The sequence below is a fragment of the Morus notabilis genome, unplaced genomic scaffold, assembly GCF_000414095.1.
Source record: "Morus notabilis unplaced genomic scaffold, ASM41409v2 Scaffold467, whole genome shotgun sequence".
NCBI classification, from domain to species: Eukaryota; Viridiplantae; Streptophyta; class Magnoliopsida; order Rosales; family Moraceae; genus Morus; species Morus notabilis.
Window position 1 is genome coordinate 1,096,735 of NW_010361652.1, and position 15,451 is coordinate 1,112,185.

A 15,451-nucleotide genomic window follows, 5' to 3' on the forward strand; every position below is an offset into this window, starting at 1 on the left:
AGTGTTAATGCTATTCTCCTTTGGTGAGATATATATATGTGTGTGTGTGTGTGTGTGTTATAATAACAAGAATAAAAACAAGCGTCATAGATTTTTGACAGTCTCTTGTTTTTCTTCAGGACCCTGTTCTTGTTTTGAACATTTCTTCTAATGATCATGCCGCATCGTTTTGGATGGTTCACCAGCAGAGTAAAAGGTTTGTGATTCTGTAGGATTTTCTTCTTCCAATGTGTATAATCTAGGATAGGGTTAGTTTGACTTGAGCACGCAAAGGTTTTCTCATGAATTTCTGATTTGTTAATTTGGGAGGTTGATGCTCATTTTGAATATATTTTCTTAAGCAATTTTTATTCCTTGTTTGCTAGTAACAACGTCCATAAGTACCAACAGGATGCAGCTTTCTTAATTGTTTTCATTGCTAACCTCTATTGATATTTTACTATATTAGTCATTTTCCTTATTTTGTAAGTTGGAAGAGTGTTTTGAGTCGCTTTAAGTGTTCTGTTTATTATTTGTTTTATTTGGTCTTTTATGTATACTCTTTGAAAACTTACCGTCTCCAAAGTGTTTTTCTGTTATAACTTTCTCTTTTTTGAATCAAATTCCGCTCTTTCATGATTATACCATCATATTTTCAGGAGACTGCGTGTGAGAATCGAACACGACATAGGAGGAACCACTGCTGCACCTAAAACAATAAGGTTTTTTGTTCCATATTGGATTGTCAATGATTCGTCTTTGCCTCTGGCATATCGAGTGGTGGAAGTTGAATCTTTGGAGAATGCGGATACGGATTCCCAGATACTTTTAAAAGCAGTCAAATCTGCGAAGATGGCCTTGAAAAGTCCTACAAACTCTACGGAGAAGAAGCATTCCGCTCCAAGAAGGAATATTCAAGTGCTTGAAGTAATTGAGGATACTAGCCCATTTCCTTGTATGCTTTCTCCGCAAGACAATGCAGGCCGCAGTGGAGTTACGCTTTTTCAATCACAAAAAGATTCATGTGTGTCCCCACGGGTAGGCATTGCTGTTGCCATGCGTCATTCCCAAATTTTCAGTCCAGGGATATCTCTTCTTGATCTGGAAAAGAAGGTGGGCAAGATTATAAAGCCTTTACAGCTAATTTTGTTTCCTTTTTTTCCTTCCAACGAAGTTTACTTCGGAGTTGCCTAAAGTTTTCTTATTTGTTAAACTTGTAGGAACGAGTTGATGTAAAAGCATTCAGTTCAGATGGATCTTACCACAAGCTTTCAGCTCGACTAAACTTGACCTCAGACAGAACAAAGGTTGAATCCTAAAATATTGGTACCTTTTACTTGTTTTCTTAAACTAACACAAGCTGGAAGACACAAGACCGAGGGGGTTGAAATTCCACTAAGATAATAAATTCAGAATGAGTTTCAACCTCCCAAATGTGTGTCGTTTGAAATAATAAGTCAGTTCTCAACGGGCAGCATAAGAGAAGATGCATTGCACAATTTGGTCCGGAGGAAAAAAAGAAAGGACAAAAGTAGAAGAAAAGGTCCAGAGGAAAAAAAGAAAGGACAAAAGTAAAAGAAAATGTAGGTGATGTAAAACCAATAGAGAAGAAACAGAATTGAGATAAAGAAATAGAGCCAATTAGAGAGACAGATGGATTCCAAAGAGAGAATTCTAGAGAGAGAACTAGAACTCGAGAGAATATGTATTTGAATATTTGATATCATCTATCTACAATGAAAATACAGTCACTGGGTCTATTTATATGGTAATAAAACATAACAGTTCTTTTCACAAAAAAAAAGAAAAGAAAGAAAAAGCAATAAAACATAATAAAAGATAAAACTCAATGTAATAATAAGATAACCAAACCTAAATTACCTAATTGAGAAATATACATTTTAAATTCCTAATCGCATAATGCTAAGAGTTGTTGGAGATGACTATTGGTACTTTTACATGGAAGGTCAATAGCAATGTAACAATGTTTTCCATGAAGTAGTATTTCTATTTGGTATTATGAAGCTGTGAATTTGTGGATCTTAGTTTGCTTAGATGCTACCTATTCAATAATCAACAGTTTCCTAATTGCTTGTATTCAGGTCCTCCATTTTCAGCCACACACCTTGTTTAGTAATAGGGTTGGTTACAGTCTTTGCCTCCAGCAATGTGAATCTCAATCAGTAACCTGGATTCATCCGTCTGATTCTCCAAAGCTCTTTTGTTGGCCGTCTTCTACCAAAGTTGAAATGTTGAAGGTCCATGCAGCTCTTTTTTTAAGAAAAAATAAAATAAAATAAAACAATCACATTGTTGATGAATATGTTCTCTGTATTTTGAATGATTTTTGTAATTTTTTGCAGTTGCGGGTTGATGGCTATAAATGGAGTACTCCATTCAGCGTCTGTAATGAAGGTGTCATGCGAATATGCTTGAAGAAAGACACTGAGAATGATCAACTGCAATTAAGAATAGCAGTCAGAAGTGGGGCAAAGAGCTCGAGCTATGAAGTTATTTTCCGGCCAAACTCATTATCAAGTCCTTACAGGTTACAAGTTTACTCTTATCTTGTTTCATTATGTTTCTTTTCATATTTGATTGCGAATCTGTGATATGTTTTTGAAAGAATAGAGTATATGTACTTATGCAATTGTCTTTATTATGAGATATATAGAACAATCTTTCCCGTTCATTTTGTTCTTAGTAAACTTGTCAAACTATTTTGAGGCAATTGGCGTTATAACTTCATCATTTTTCAAGGAGGTAAATTTGTGTTCTCCAGTCACTTCTCCTTCTACTTTTTTTTTCTTTTTTTTTTTTTAATTACATTGTTCCTGCTCGGTTGTGCATATGTTACTTCATAATGCATACATGAATAATGTCTGAGTTTCTAACAACAGGATTGAAAATCGCTCCATGTTTTTACCCATTCATTTTCGGCAAGTGGATGGTACCAACGAGTCATGGCAGTTTCTTCTTCCTAGTTCAGCAGCTTCTTTCTTTTGGGAAGATCTTGGTAGAAGACGACTGTTGGAACTCTTGATAGATGGGAACGAACTGTCAAAATCACAGAAACTTGATATTGATGAAGTTTCTGATCATCTGCCCATTCATGTGGCAAGTGGGTCCTCTAGGGCTCTCCGAGTTACTATAGTAAAAGAAGATAAAATCAACGTTGTTAAGCTCAGTGACTGGATGCCAGAAAGTGAACCTACTGGAATGTTGACTAGAAAAGATGCATCCCCTTTATCGCAGATTTCTTTAAAGGATCCACGACAGCTCCAATCGCCATCTACTTTGGACTCTGAATTTCATGTTATTGTGGAGCTAGCGGAGCTTGGAGTATCCGTCATTGACCACACACCTGAAGAAATATTGTACCTCTCAGTTCAGAATCTTCGTCTTGCATTTTCGACTGGCCTGGGCTCTGGATTCAGTAGGTAAGTTGCTTTTCATGAATGCTTTATGGATGAGAGTGAATCGTTCAGTTTATTGACCAGTCCATGCGAGCATGTGTTTTACACAACCTTGATGAGTGTGACGTTAGGGACATGAAGGCTCCAGTGAGCCAGCATGGAGTGGAGCTGTACTGTGTTTTATATTATAATATGCCTTACATCCTATTTCCCAATTCAACATAATCAAAGAGAAAGAAAACTCTTTAAGGCCGTTGTCAGTCATTTATTTCATTCTTTTTTTTCTTTTCCAGTTTTCTGATGATCCACTCACCAAATTCTAAAGCTTCGGTTGCTTCCTATGGTGTAGGTTTAAAATACGAATGCATGGGATACAAGTGGATAACCAGTTGCCATTAACTCCAATGCCAGTTCTTTTCAGACCGCAGAAAGTTGGAGAGGAGAACGAGTATGTCTTGAAATTTTCTGTGACCATGCAATCAAATGGGTCACTGGATCTTTGTGTCTATCCATATATTGGTTTCAATGTGAGTACATTCTTGTCTCCGTAACAAGTGGGAGGTTTATCACTCTTTTCTTTCTCGATTTATATTAATTATTTCTCCAATGATCATTCAGGGACCTGAAAGTTCTGCCTTTCTGATAAATATTCACGAACCTATTATATGGCGCCTTCATGAAATGATCCAGCAGGTCAACCTCTGTCGCATATACAATAGTCGAACTACTGCTGTTTCAGTTGATCCAATTATCCAAATTGGGTATGTAAGGAGCTATTTAAAGTTTGTAATTGAATGTGTTGTGTCTCGGCGTTTATGTCATTGATTTGAAGCTAATGTTCTTTGAACTTTTAGAGTTTTTGGGATGATATCCTTGAGTTTCAAAATCAATGTTTCTTGAACCTGCAGAGTTCTTAACATCTCAGAAGTTCGATTCAAAGTGTCGATGGCGATGTCACCCAGTCAACGGCCAAGGGGCGTACTTGGCTTCTGGGCATCCTTGATGACTGCATTGGGCAACACTGAAAATATGCCTGTGAGTAGTCTGATTTTATTATGTAATATTTTCCTATCTCGATTATTTATTTATTTATTTATTTTTATCTTGTGAATCTAAATGATATCCACGTAGGGAAATCTTATTCTTGTTATTATGGCTAAATCATGATCTTGTTTCCATGAGATTTGTTATGCAAAGTAATATCTTTAGCAAACACATCTTGTCCACTATACATGTCATCTCTTATGCATATCTAACTATGCCCATATGAGGTCATCATTTCTGTTACTAAAGCGTGGTAATATATTTATCACTTCGGCCTTTCAACTTTAAATCTTCAGTTGTTTGTGGATTATTCTCCGCCATATAACTTGTTGGAACACTAAGACAACAGAAAGTTACTGCTAAGAAACATCCCTGCTTTCTAGCAACTTTATACTTGTCCTAGTTCGTGACAATTCTGTGGAGTATTGAAATTTTTTTAATACGATTTCTATTTCTTATTCAGGTTAGGGTGAATCAAAGGTTCCACGAGAATGTGTGCATGAGGCAGAGTTCAATGATAAGCATTGCTATATCAAACATTCGAAAGGATCTCCTGGGCCAGCCTCTTCAATTGCTTTTAGGTGTCGATATATTGGGTAATGCTAGCAGTGCACTCGGACATATGAGCAAGGGTATGGCTGCCTTATCAATGGATAAGAAGTTCATCCAAAGCCGGCAGAGACAGGTTTGCACAAAAAATATTTGTTCTATTCGACACCTTTTTATTATGGTGTAGCAGAAGCGAGGATTAATACGTTCTTAATGTTAACTGAACATTCTAAAATTACAAGCATAAAGCCTCATTTATAGACTAATCAATCCTAGTCTCACTAGTACTCTTAACTCAAAAAAAAATACGAAATAGATGAACATCCTAATCCTAATATGATAGTGACAATAAGGAGTCTTAATATAGAAAACTCAAACCTAACATAGATAACAACCAAATAAAAATAGAAGTCAATAAAACAAAAATTCCGTAATATCACTAAGCTTGTCCTACATCAGATTAAAACTTTGGTTAAACGCTGGAAGGTTCAAATGTGTGAAATTACTTAATATGGCAGGAAAAGAAGGGTGTAGAGGACTTCGGTGATGTTATCAGAGAGGGAGGTGGGGCGCTTGCTAAAGGCCTATTTAGAGGAGTCACTGGAATATTAACAAAGCCTCTCGAAGGTGCAAAAACTTCTGGTGTTGAGGGTTTTGTTCAAGGTGTTGGGAGAGGAATAATTGGTGCAGCTGCACAGCCAGTTAGTGGGGTGCTGGATCTTTTATCAAAAACCACCGAAGGTGCCAATGCTATGAGAATGAAGATAGCATCGGCTATAACTTCTGATGAACAACTACTCCGCAGGAGACTGCCTCGTGTAATTAGTGGCGATAACTTGCTTCGGCCATATGATGAGGATAAAGCACAAGGACAGGTAATAGTTTCACCTGGTTATATACATACGTCCGCACTACATTTTTTTTTTTCCAATTAAGGCCCCTGAGATTGATAGCCTGGATCACAATGGGACCTGGAAAATCAAACCAATGATTCTAGTTTTGTAGACAGTACATTGATTTGTTTGATCCAGAGTTGAATAAACATATGGAAAGAAAATGCTTGTTTTGTTTCCTTGGAGTAAGGAAAAAGATGGAAACATTACTACGTGCTTTTACATTTGCTAGTCATGTATAATTTTAATTCCCATTTTGTTGGCTGACCTGCTTGTGTTCTAATTGACTTTCTTCTATGTACTTGTTTTGTCATGAAGATTATACTGCAGCTGGCCGAATCAGGTTCCTTTTTGGGTCAGGTTGATTTATTTAAAGTTCGTGGAAAGTTTGCGCTAACTGATGCTTATGAAGACCACTATTTGCTCCCAAAAGGAAAAATTCTTGTGGTCACGCATCGAAGAGTGATATTGTTGCAGGTAAGTTAGCTTTGGTCATAAACATTTGATTTCATAATGTCTACTTTAACACACTCATGATACCAACGTGAAACAACTTTCATGTCTGTCATTTTCAGCAACCCTCCAATATTATTGGTCAGAGGAAGTTCAGCCCGGCCAGGGATCCATGTTCGATAATATGGGACGTCCTGTGGGATGACCTGGCAACAATGGAATTGACACATGGAAAGAAAGATCATCCAAAAGATCTGCCTTCACGTCTTATTCTTTATTTAAGGACTAGATCAACAGAGTTGAAGGAACAAGTTCGCCTTATAAAATGCATGCTTGAAACCCGTCAGGCTCTTGAAGTTTACTCTTCAATTGAGCTAGCTTTGCACACTTATGGACCAAACCAATCGAAGGTCAGTCCCTAGTGTCGTATCAACATGTATCCTTGTGTTTAAAAGCACACTTCTGACGCAGTATCATGATTTCATTAACCTCATACATTCGTTGACTCATGTTTACTACGCCAAAAATGTTCTCCGGACAGTGTTCTTATTGTGTCATCCATAGAACATCTTCTAAATAACTAGGCTTTTTTCTTATTCAGGACTCCCTTAAAAAGGTAACAAAACCGTATTCACCACTGGCTGAGGGTACCAGTACTGAAATTCTCCCAAAAGAAAGGTTTAGTGTCTGGTCTCCCCATCAAGTATCCTCATTGGTTCCTCAAAGTTCAACTTTTGGCAGCAGCACTAATTGATCATGGAAGCAGCTGCGCCGTAGAAAATTATTATTATTGGCCTTTCTGCTCGAGTCAGCTCATATGATAATCCTAGCTGCTATCGACTTTCAGAACGTCTTATAAGGTCAAAAAGTGAGTACTTGGTTCATTGTTTACTTAAATTTTTATTCATGTTGGTTTTGACCAAATTGAGCACTGCAATTCATCACCACTTCTAATGGATCACCTTTGGCAAAAAGTAAAAGAAATGCATCCCTCTTTTATGTGGCTGTTTTATTGTACTGCCATTTGTACAGTGACTGCATCACCAATGGTGATAAATAACATTTTATTTTACGACAAAATTATCTTTTTCTTGTGTCTTTCTTAGTTCTGTTAATTCTTAATCTATTCAACTGTCACCCACTGCAGGTACTGAAGCTTACAACTAGAGAGAACTAGTTTTCCTGCCAAAGCCGTTGCAACGGCGGATGGCCTACCGGAGAGCGTAGAAGATAGATTAGATGTGAATAGCATTATCTACAAATACATCTGGTTTTGTTTGTAAATAAAAACCGTGTACAGAATTCTTGTCTGTTGGCCATTTACCAGATGCTCTTGAAAGTTGTACAGGTTTTGACATTCCTTGTGCTTATAGCCATTTTGTATATGTACAGTATTTTGTACAAGTTAGTAAAGGACGCCATGAAAATTGCGATGTCTAATTAAAGCATAAATTTACAAATTTCTCATGAACCATATGACTTGAAAGTGACAACAAATAAATAAAAGGGGATATTCTAATACGAAAAACAAAAATAAGTGAAAAAAATGACAATAAACTTACAAAGATAAAATCCCTTAAAAAGACAACAATGCCCCTAAGTCAAAAGGCAAAACTCCAAACTCCAAACTCTATTGTCTTATTATTCTTTCCATCGATGGAACATAACTTTCTTTGCATCCAAACAGAGGGAATGGAAAGGACGTCCTTTGGACTGCCATCTTGACAAATGCACAAAGGCGGGGAAGATATCAAAGTGGAAAGTATGTAGTGGTCATCTATATATATAAATATTCATCAGTTTTCTCATGTAAAAACACCAAAATCTGCCCCAGATTTCACTGCTGTTTCTACTTTTTCAGCCACTGATCAAAGGTTCGTCTTCAAAAAGTTTTTTTTTTTTTTTTTTTTTTTTTTTTTTTTTTTTTTTTTTCCGCCACTGAAAAAAGGTTCTTTTTAAAAAATTTTTTTTTTTTTTTTTTTTTTTTTTTTTTTTTTTTTTTTTTTCTCGTGTGATCATACCGTTGGTTTTTGGATGAGAGAGCGCGAAAAATTTGTAAATTTTGGTTTAGCAAACAAAATGATACATAAAGAAATGATTTCTATGGCTCAGGGTTTTTGATTTTGCATGATAAAGTTGCTTTCTTTGCTTTATAGCTCATCTGAAGTTAGGATTTTGGATTTTGCATGAGAAAATTCGTTTGTTTTTTTTTTTTTTCTTGAGACAATGAAAAGTTGCTTTTTCGGGTTTCCTTTAGTTTGATCTTTCTATTTTTCTTTTGAGGTAAAAGTGGATAATATTAAAATTAAGAAACATCCATATCAACACCTATAATAAAAGCACTACAATCAAGAAATTCTTCTAACTAAAAACAATCTTCTCTTAATGAAAAAGACAACTTAATTAATATGTGGACAGCCACATTACAACAACGTAAAATGTGACTATAAAAACTACCATCCGAGATTTGGATAATGTAATGTTTGCGCATCTGAGATTAAAATATTAATTTCTGTGGTTTTTCCTTATTTGCACGCTGAGTTTTAATTTTTTTTTTTCCCAATATATGTGTGGATCACTAGTTAATTCATACAAATGAACTTCTATTCCAGTAACTGCATGTTGATTTGCGTTAACTACTGCTTATCAAACAAACAAACGAAAAATGCATGAGAAGTTGTTTTTGGGTTTTCCTTTACTTTGTCTTTTGAAAGTCCAATGTTGTAAAATCATCAGCATACCCGAAATTGAAATAGTAATTAAAAATTTTGTGATTTTTTTTCAGGTTTAATTGTTTGTTTAGGGCTTAGATTAGATAACATTAAATTGTTCGGTATGTACAGCGTCGAATTTTTGTGGGATCAAGCAATAGCTGTTTAAAATCTTCGATTTTTCTAAATGTACGAGCACACACTTGTCATTTTCCATGATGTTGAGTTCGTTTGTATTGAAATTTTGATATTTTTGTCATACACTTATTTTAGTCATTACAAATTTCTTGCAATTATATAGATATATATAAAAATAAATATCATCTTATATATTATACATGTTATTAGGTTTTTGTCTAGTTGGCATTTATGGGCATCTGTCTGTAAAAAATTCAAATTCTGTAGGTTGTCAACCACGGAAGATAATAACTCTGTTCATTTCGCCGATTCGAGTTTAGAATTCAAGTTTTGCTACAGTAAAAAGCTCTCAGAAACAGTCACATCTAACTTTTTTGCTACAGTAAAAAGCTCTCACACAAAATCACATCTCAACTCGAATTACAAACTCGAATTAGCGAAGTGAACGGGTTGGACTCTTACATTTTTGAGTTAGGGTAATTTGAGTGTTGATTTTGAGTTGAGTTTGAGTTATAATTTGAGTTGAAGTTATAACTTGAGTTTGTGTTTGGATGTGCATATTTGAGTTATGATTTGAATTGAGAATCTTTTTGAGTTTGTGTTTGGGTGGGTCAAAACTTAAATTTATATTTAGATAGTATTTTAATAAAAACTCAATGGTGATAAAAAATTTTAATAGGGTATATGAGTGAGATTTTATTCGTCTTTTCGTTGTGAATGCATAGAAAAAAATCATCTTAATCAGAATTAAAACGAAAAAGTTATGACATTTTTAAAAATAGAAAAAATATTATTTTTTAATTTGAGTTTGAGTTTCTGAACTCGAGTTGAAGGGAAAACTTGTACTCGAGTTTAGCCCTAAACTCGAGTTTAAACTCAAATTTTACAAAAGAACATGAACTTGAATAAAGTTGTAACTCGAGTTTAAATTTTTTTTGAGTTTTGTTACAAAAGAACAACCCCCAAGTGTTTTGGATTTAGAGATTTTGCTGCATAATCCGAATTTGAATTTGAGAAGATATTTAATTTGAGAAGATATTTTGTTGGAAGATCGGATTTGAAAACTTGCTAAATCCGAATTTGTCAATGAGTGGCTAATTTGAATTTGAAGATTTAAAAGAAGAATGCGCTTGTGGATTTTATTTGATAAAGCACGTGGAGATTTTTAGAGATGATTTGGAGATGTGAATTTAAACTCAAATGGGTGATAATGTTTGCATGGTGAAGATATGTTCTAAAAAAAATTTAAATTCAAATTTAAAAGGTAAATGAAGCTTACGTAGATGCTCAGTAAATTCGGATTTAAATTGTGGTGTATTATCCGAATAATATCCAGAGGAGATTTGAATTTGGTGAATACTAACTTGAAGATAATGTGGACGCAGAGATAATTTGAAATAGAATTGCATTGTGTCAACTTAAAGATAAGGAATGAAAGTTCTATAAATAGAATTCAAGATCATTCATTCCGTGAGCTTCTTGGGTTTCATGCATAATGTTTTGAGAAGTTTTTATTATCATTTTTTAGGAGAAGAAGTAGTAGTCTTCGGGAGAAAACGTTTGCAGTGTTGAAGGGAGTTTAAAAGTTTATCGTTCTTCGGGAGAAGAATTTGAAGCTTTTAGAAGAGAGTGACCTGTCAGACGAAAGAATTTCATCGTGCAGTTTTGAAGACGAGTGGTGCTTGCTGAATCATGGCATCTAGTTGATTCTACATAAATTCAAAGTGAGTCTTTATTTGTATAAGTTTGATTGGTGTTTGTAATCGTTAAAAATTAGTGGATGATTCAATGTCTGGACGTGACCCCGTGAATGTATATAATTACCAAACCATGATACTAATTCTCTGTGCCAATCTATTTACTGCTTTCATGGTTTATTAATTTTAATAGTCAGTAAATAACTAAATACGAATCTAACGCATGTCTTTGATGTTCAACATTTGAAGTTAATTCGTTTTCCCATGGCCCAAATGACTGAACTGAGAAAAAAATAAACTTTTTCCTAAAGGAGAGAGATGTCACTCATACATACACTTGTACTACACTTGTACGGATGAAACATATATTAATAAATAAATATGTTATAGAGTATATAGTCTATTGTGTACAAGCTCGTTTATTTTCACTCAAATTTAAAAAAAATTTAAATTTAAGTTACAATTTTATTTAAATTTATATTTTTTTATATAAAATTTGAGTTTAAATTTGAGTTTGAGACTAAAATATGAGTTTAAGTTCCCTTTTCAACTTGAATTTAAAATTTGAGTTTATAACTTAAGTTTAAATTTAAATTTGAGATTAAAATATGAGTTTAAATTTCTCTTTCAACTCAAATTCCTAAAGCTGTCAGTACACAATAGACTATATACTCTATAAACGAGAGGAAATTTGTCCGATTTAGATATGTCCGACAAAGTTGAGACGGATAAAGCTATTGGTACTGAAGTGACAGGAAAAGATGTTGATTCTGAAAGTTACACTAGCTCTGATGAAAGCAGTGATGTGATTCCTGAAGAGGAACAAGAGTTCAATTCCAAGAGAGTAGTGACAAATATTGCCTAGTTCATTTGCACTAGAGGTTTCTCCTTTCTCGGTGGATATAAGGGCAATGTTTTTCGATTTTGTGTACATTTCAATGCACTTCATTGATGAAACTTGGAGCTTGAAGCAATGGGTGATCAACTTTTGTTCACTTCGTCGTGCTGCATATTGGGATGCCGTTGTTGAGTGGCTCGAAGATTGGGGCCTCAAGAGCAAGATATCTACAGTGACTATGAGTTCTTCCAATGACGATGATATATTTGATTATATCAAAGCCCACCTTCAAGGAAAGAAGAACCTCTCATTGTATGGTCAACTTTTTCGAGTCTATAGTTGTGGTGAGTTCATTACTCAAATGGTGCAATAATATGCATTTGAGTTGATAGCACCCGTTTGGTACCTCACAAGTTTTCATCTAAAGGAGGCTATGGAGCTGTGCATGGTTTGCGGGGGAATTCTCTTCCAAAGATGTGACAGATGAATATATATGATGTACCATCTGATGAAGAGTGGAAGCAAGTTGAAGTCTGAACTCGACTGGTATTTGGAAGAGCCAGTCTTGCCTTGGAGTGAGGACTTGTCTGTGTTAAATTGGTGGAGAATTTCGAGTGTTCGGTATCCTACACTTTCTACGATGGCTAGAGATATATTGGCTGTTCCTATCTCGCTTGCTACCTCTTACGAGGCATTTTACGCCGAACTAAGGCCAGTTGATCGATGTTTAACTCGCTTGGATCCCGACCTTATGAATGCCTTGTCTTGTACTCGAAGCTGGTTCAAAGAGGATTGAGGAAATACTTTGAAAGGTTTTTACTTTTTAGTACAATCCATAATTAATTCCCTTCTTTGTTTAATCTCTATTGCTTCTTTTTCACTATCTTGGTATATGATGCAATATTATAGTTAGCTATCTCTATTGCTTCTTTGTGTTGATGCATTATTCAGTTCTCTGTTTTATTCGCTTTCAAAAAAATGAAAATGAATAGGTTCCTTTGTTCTTTAAAACTTTTTGGTAGGATAAAATATAAAACAAAGAAATACCAAGTCTTATCAGTATCGTGTTATCTTAATCATCTCATCAAGTTTCGTTATATTTTTTTCGATTTTGATTGATGATTTGATGTGTAGTGCATTGCAAATTTTTTTTTTTGACTCCTTGGTCTACTTGATGTCTCTACAGGTACATCTCGCTTTCCTCATGCTTTTGAATTTCGCTATGGTTGGTTTATCTGTTCTCCACGGGTGTAGGCAGCAACTGATCATGCATATTATTAAATCCCAGAAATATGAGCTTGCTGTTTATATATATATATATATATATTACATTGTCGAAATAGTAGTAGATAGAATGCAGTTTAATTTCTGAAGCTACTCTTGAACTTTCCGAGTTGAAAAACTACTGTGGTTTTAATTTGTAATGTTAATCTTTCTTCTGAAGAAAGGGAAATGCTTTTTGCAATATGTACCAACTCATCATTGGTTTACAATTACATGCTTGATTGTGTGATATGCATAAACCTGAAAAACCACTATTTTAATACAATGAAAAACACAAATGTAAAACTATTGACACATTTATTATTTATTGCTGCAATCTGGGAAAGAGAAGGCTAATTGATTATTTTGTCTTCAGTGATAACTTATAATCCTTCAAAAAAAAAAAAAAAAGAAAAAAAAGGAAAGCTTATAAGATTAATAAACAATTATAAGTAAATGAAGTATCCTCAGTGTTTCCGCCGCAGGCGTAGGTTGCCATAATACAACATCTCAAACCAGCTACAATGCACTCCGTCACGGATCCTATTTCGTTCATCTGTGACCAAACCTTTTTTTCTCAAAAAAAAAAAAAAAAAAAAAAAATCCATGGAAGGATTGGTTAGACTAGAAAGGAGCTGACGGTTGTCCAAAACCGTTGGATAAGCCGTGATGAAAAACGACATTGACATAGAAAACGACATTAAGTGAAAAATGATGATAAAAAAAATACAACTATCGCAAATAGTGTCCTTCAAACATAACATGTAATAAAGAATTTTATTATTTATTTAATAAAAAAGAAATTTCCTTATTTATGTGTATGTATTGTTATATAGACTTTATGAATATTATTGAAAATTTTACGACTATTTATGTAACCTTAAATATTGTATAGAAATGTTATATATTAGAAGATAATATTTAAAGATAATAATCGAAACAAATCCATAATGAATTTAATTAAGCTTTAGAATTTTTTAATTAAAACATTATTAATACATGTCATTCCCATTAAGAATGGAACGAGCTTATTCACATCGTTTGATATGGACGGATATTGAATAAATATATTTTACATGTGGAACTGAGATAAGACATGATATGAATTCCTAATAATTTATGCTATAGAAATTCTAATTGAGTCTATGAATGGTCATATATAGAATGATCTTAATCATGAGTTATTAACAGAATCATATTTATGGATTCGCATCTTTTGACTTACTCGGTATGGATTACGAGATGATTAAATCATATTCCTTGTATCTTGAAGACATGATGAACTAAGTAGTTGGGAATATTAATATACGAAATGGAATTCGCTCCTTCTTGATAAGTGACATAGAAAAATAATTCCTTTTAGAATTGATTCAATACTTGAATATGTAACAAGCCCAGTTCATGAATTTGTTTCATAAATATACAATTCACTAGAGAATCAATGGTACTAAAAAATAAAAATGTAATTGGAGACGTTAACGGATTTCATTTAGCTCTAAATATGAATTATTTATGGAGAATTGATCTACATGAAGTGACTATATCAAATGGACGTTTCACAGCTTTAAATAATGTCTATAATATCTAGAGTGTAATTTCAAATTTATAGTAGAGTGACTTTAGAATTAATAGAATTAATTAATTAATTAAAGAGTTTGATTAATTATTAATAGAATAGTGATTGCTCACGAAAATTTTTGAGAGAGTTGGAAAATAACGTGTCACCAAAATTCAACAATTTCATATTTATGTCATCTTTATTGATTTAAAAAAAACATATTTTAGTAAAATTTAAAAATATTCTATCGGAATACTCTCTGAAGATATCCGATTACTTTGTTGAGAAGAGAAAATAATCTGATAAGATATTAAAACAATCGTATCAGAATATTTTCTGGTGAATTGAGTTTGCATCAATGTTAAGTTTGTCATTTGGTGACATAAATGGAAAGATGTCATCTTGAGTGGCTTTTCTATATTTCTCCCTTAGTCATTATTTTTCATTCTTTTACTTGTAGGTGCAACTTATTAAGGTGATAATATTTGAAAAATATAAAGGAATAACATTTTTTCCACACCTTGTTTTAGTAAATAGCATATATGAAATTTATATCATTTGGTAAACAGCACCTTATTAGGTGCACCTTATAGAGGAATGCTAATTTTATGTCATTTGGTGACATAAATGGAAAGATGTCATCTTGAGTGGCTTTTTTGTATTTCTCCCTTAGTCATTACTTGTCATTCTTTTACTGGTAGGTGCACCTTATTGAGGTGATAATCTTAGAAAAATATAAGGAAATAACATTTTTTCCGCACCTAGTTTTAGTAAATAGCATATATGAAATTATTTGGAGAAAAATAGCATTTTCGTGATATGAGCTGGGAAACAAAAATTGGACTCTTGTTTTTGTCACTCGGCTTCTTCATTTTCTTCGCGCATAGTAGACTTCGAGAACAATGATGACTG

General features: G+C 33.8%; 1 protein-coding gene across 1 annotated transcript in view; it reads left to right on the forward strand.

Moving 5' to 3' along the window:
* The window catches only part of LOC21408809, a 31,718-nt gene extending 23,943 nt beyond the window's left edge, over positions 1-7,775 (forward strand). The window contains exons 50-64 of the mRNA XM_024167160.1: positions 120-196; positions 639-1,092; positions 1,200-1,286; positions 2,082-2,237; positions 2,343-2,527; positions 2,880-3,419; positions 3,745-3,922; positions 4,014-4,156; positions 4,304-4,430; positions 4,903-5,124; positions 5,507-5,863; positions 6,200-6,358; positions 6,457-6,744; positions 6,936-7,202; positions 7,482-7,775. Of these exons, the coding sequence (XP_024022928.1) occupies positions 120-196; positions 639-1,092; positions 1,200-1,286; positions 2,082-2,237; positions 2,343-2,527; positions 2,880-3,419; positions 3,745-3,922; positions 4,014-4,156; positions 4,304-4,430; positions 4,903-5,124; positions 5,507-5,863; positions 6,200-6,358; positions 6,457-6,744; positions 6,936-7,088 (3,126 nt within the window). The 3' untranslated portion in view covers positions 7,089-7,202; positions 7,482-7,775. The remainder of the gene's footprint in view (positions 1-119; positions 197-638; positions 1,093-1,199; positions 1,287-2,081; positions 2,238-2,342; positions 2,528-2,879; positions 3,420-3,744; positions 3,923-4,013; positions 4,157-4,303; positions 4,431-4,902; positions 5,125-5,506; positions 5,864-6,199; positions 6,359-6,456; positions 6,745-6,935; positions 7,203-7,481) is intronic.
* Positions 7,776-15,451: the final 7,676 nt, after the last annotated feature.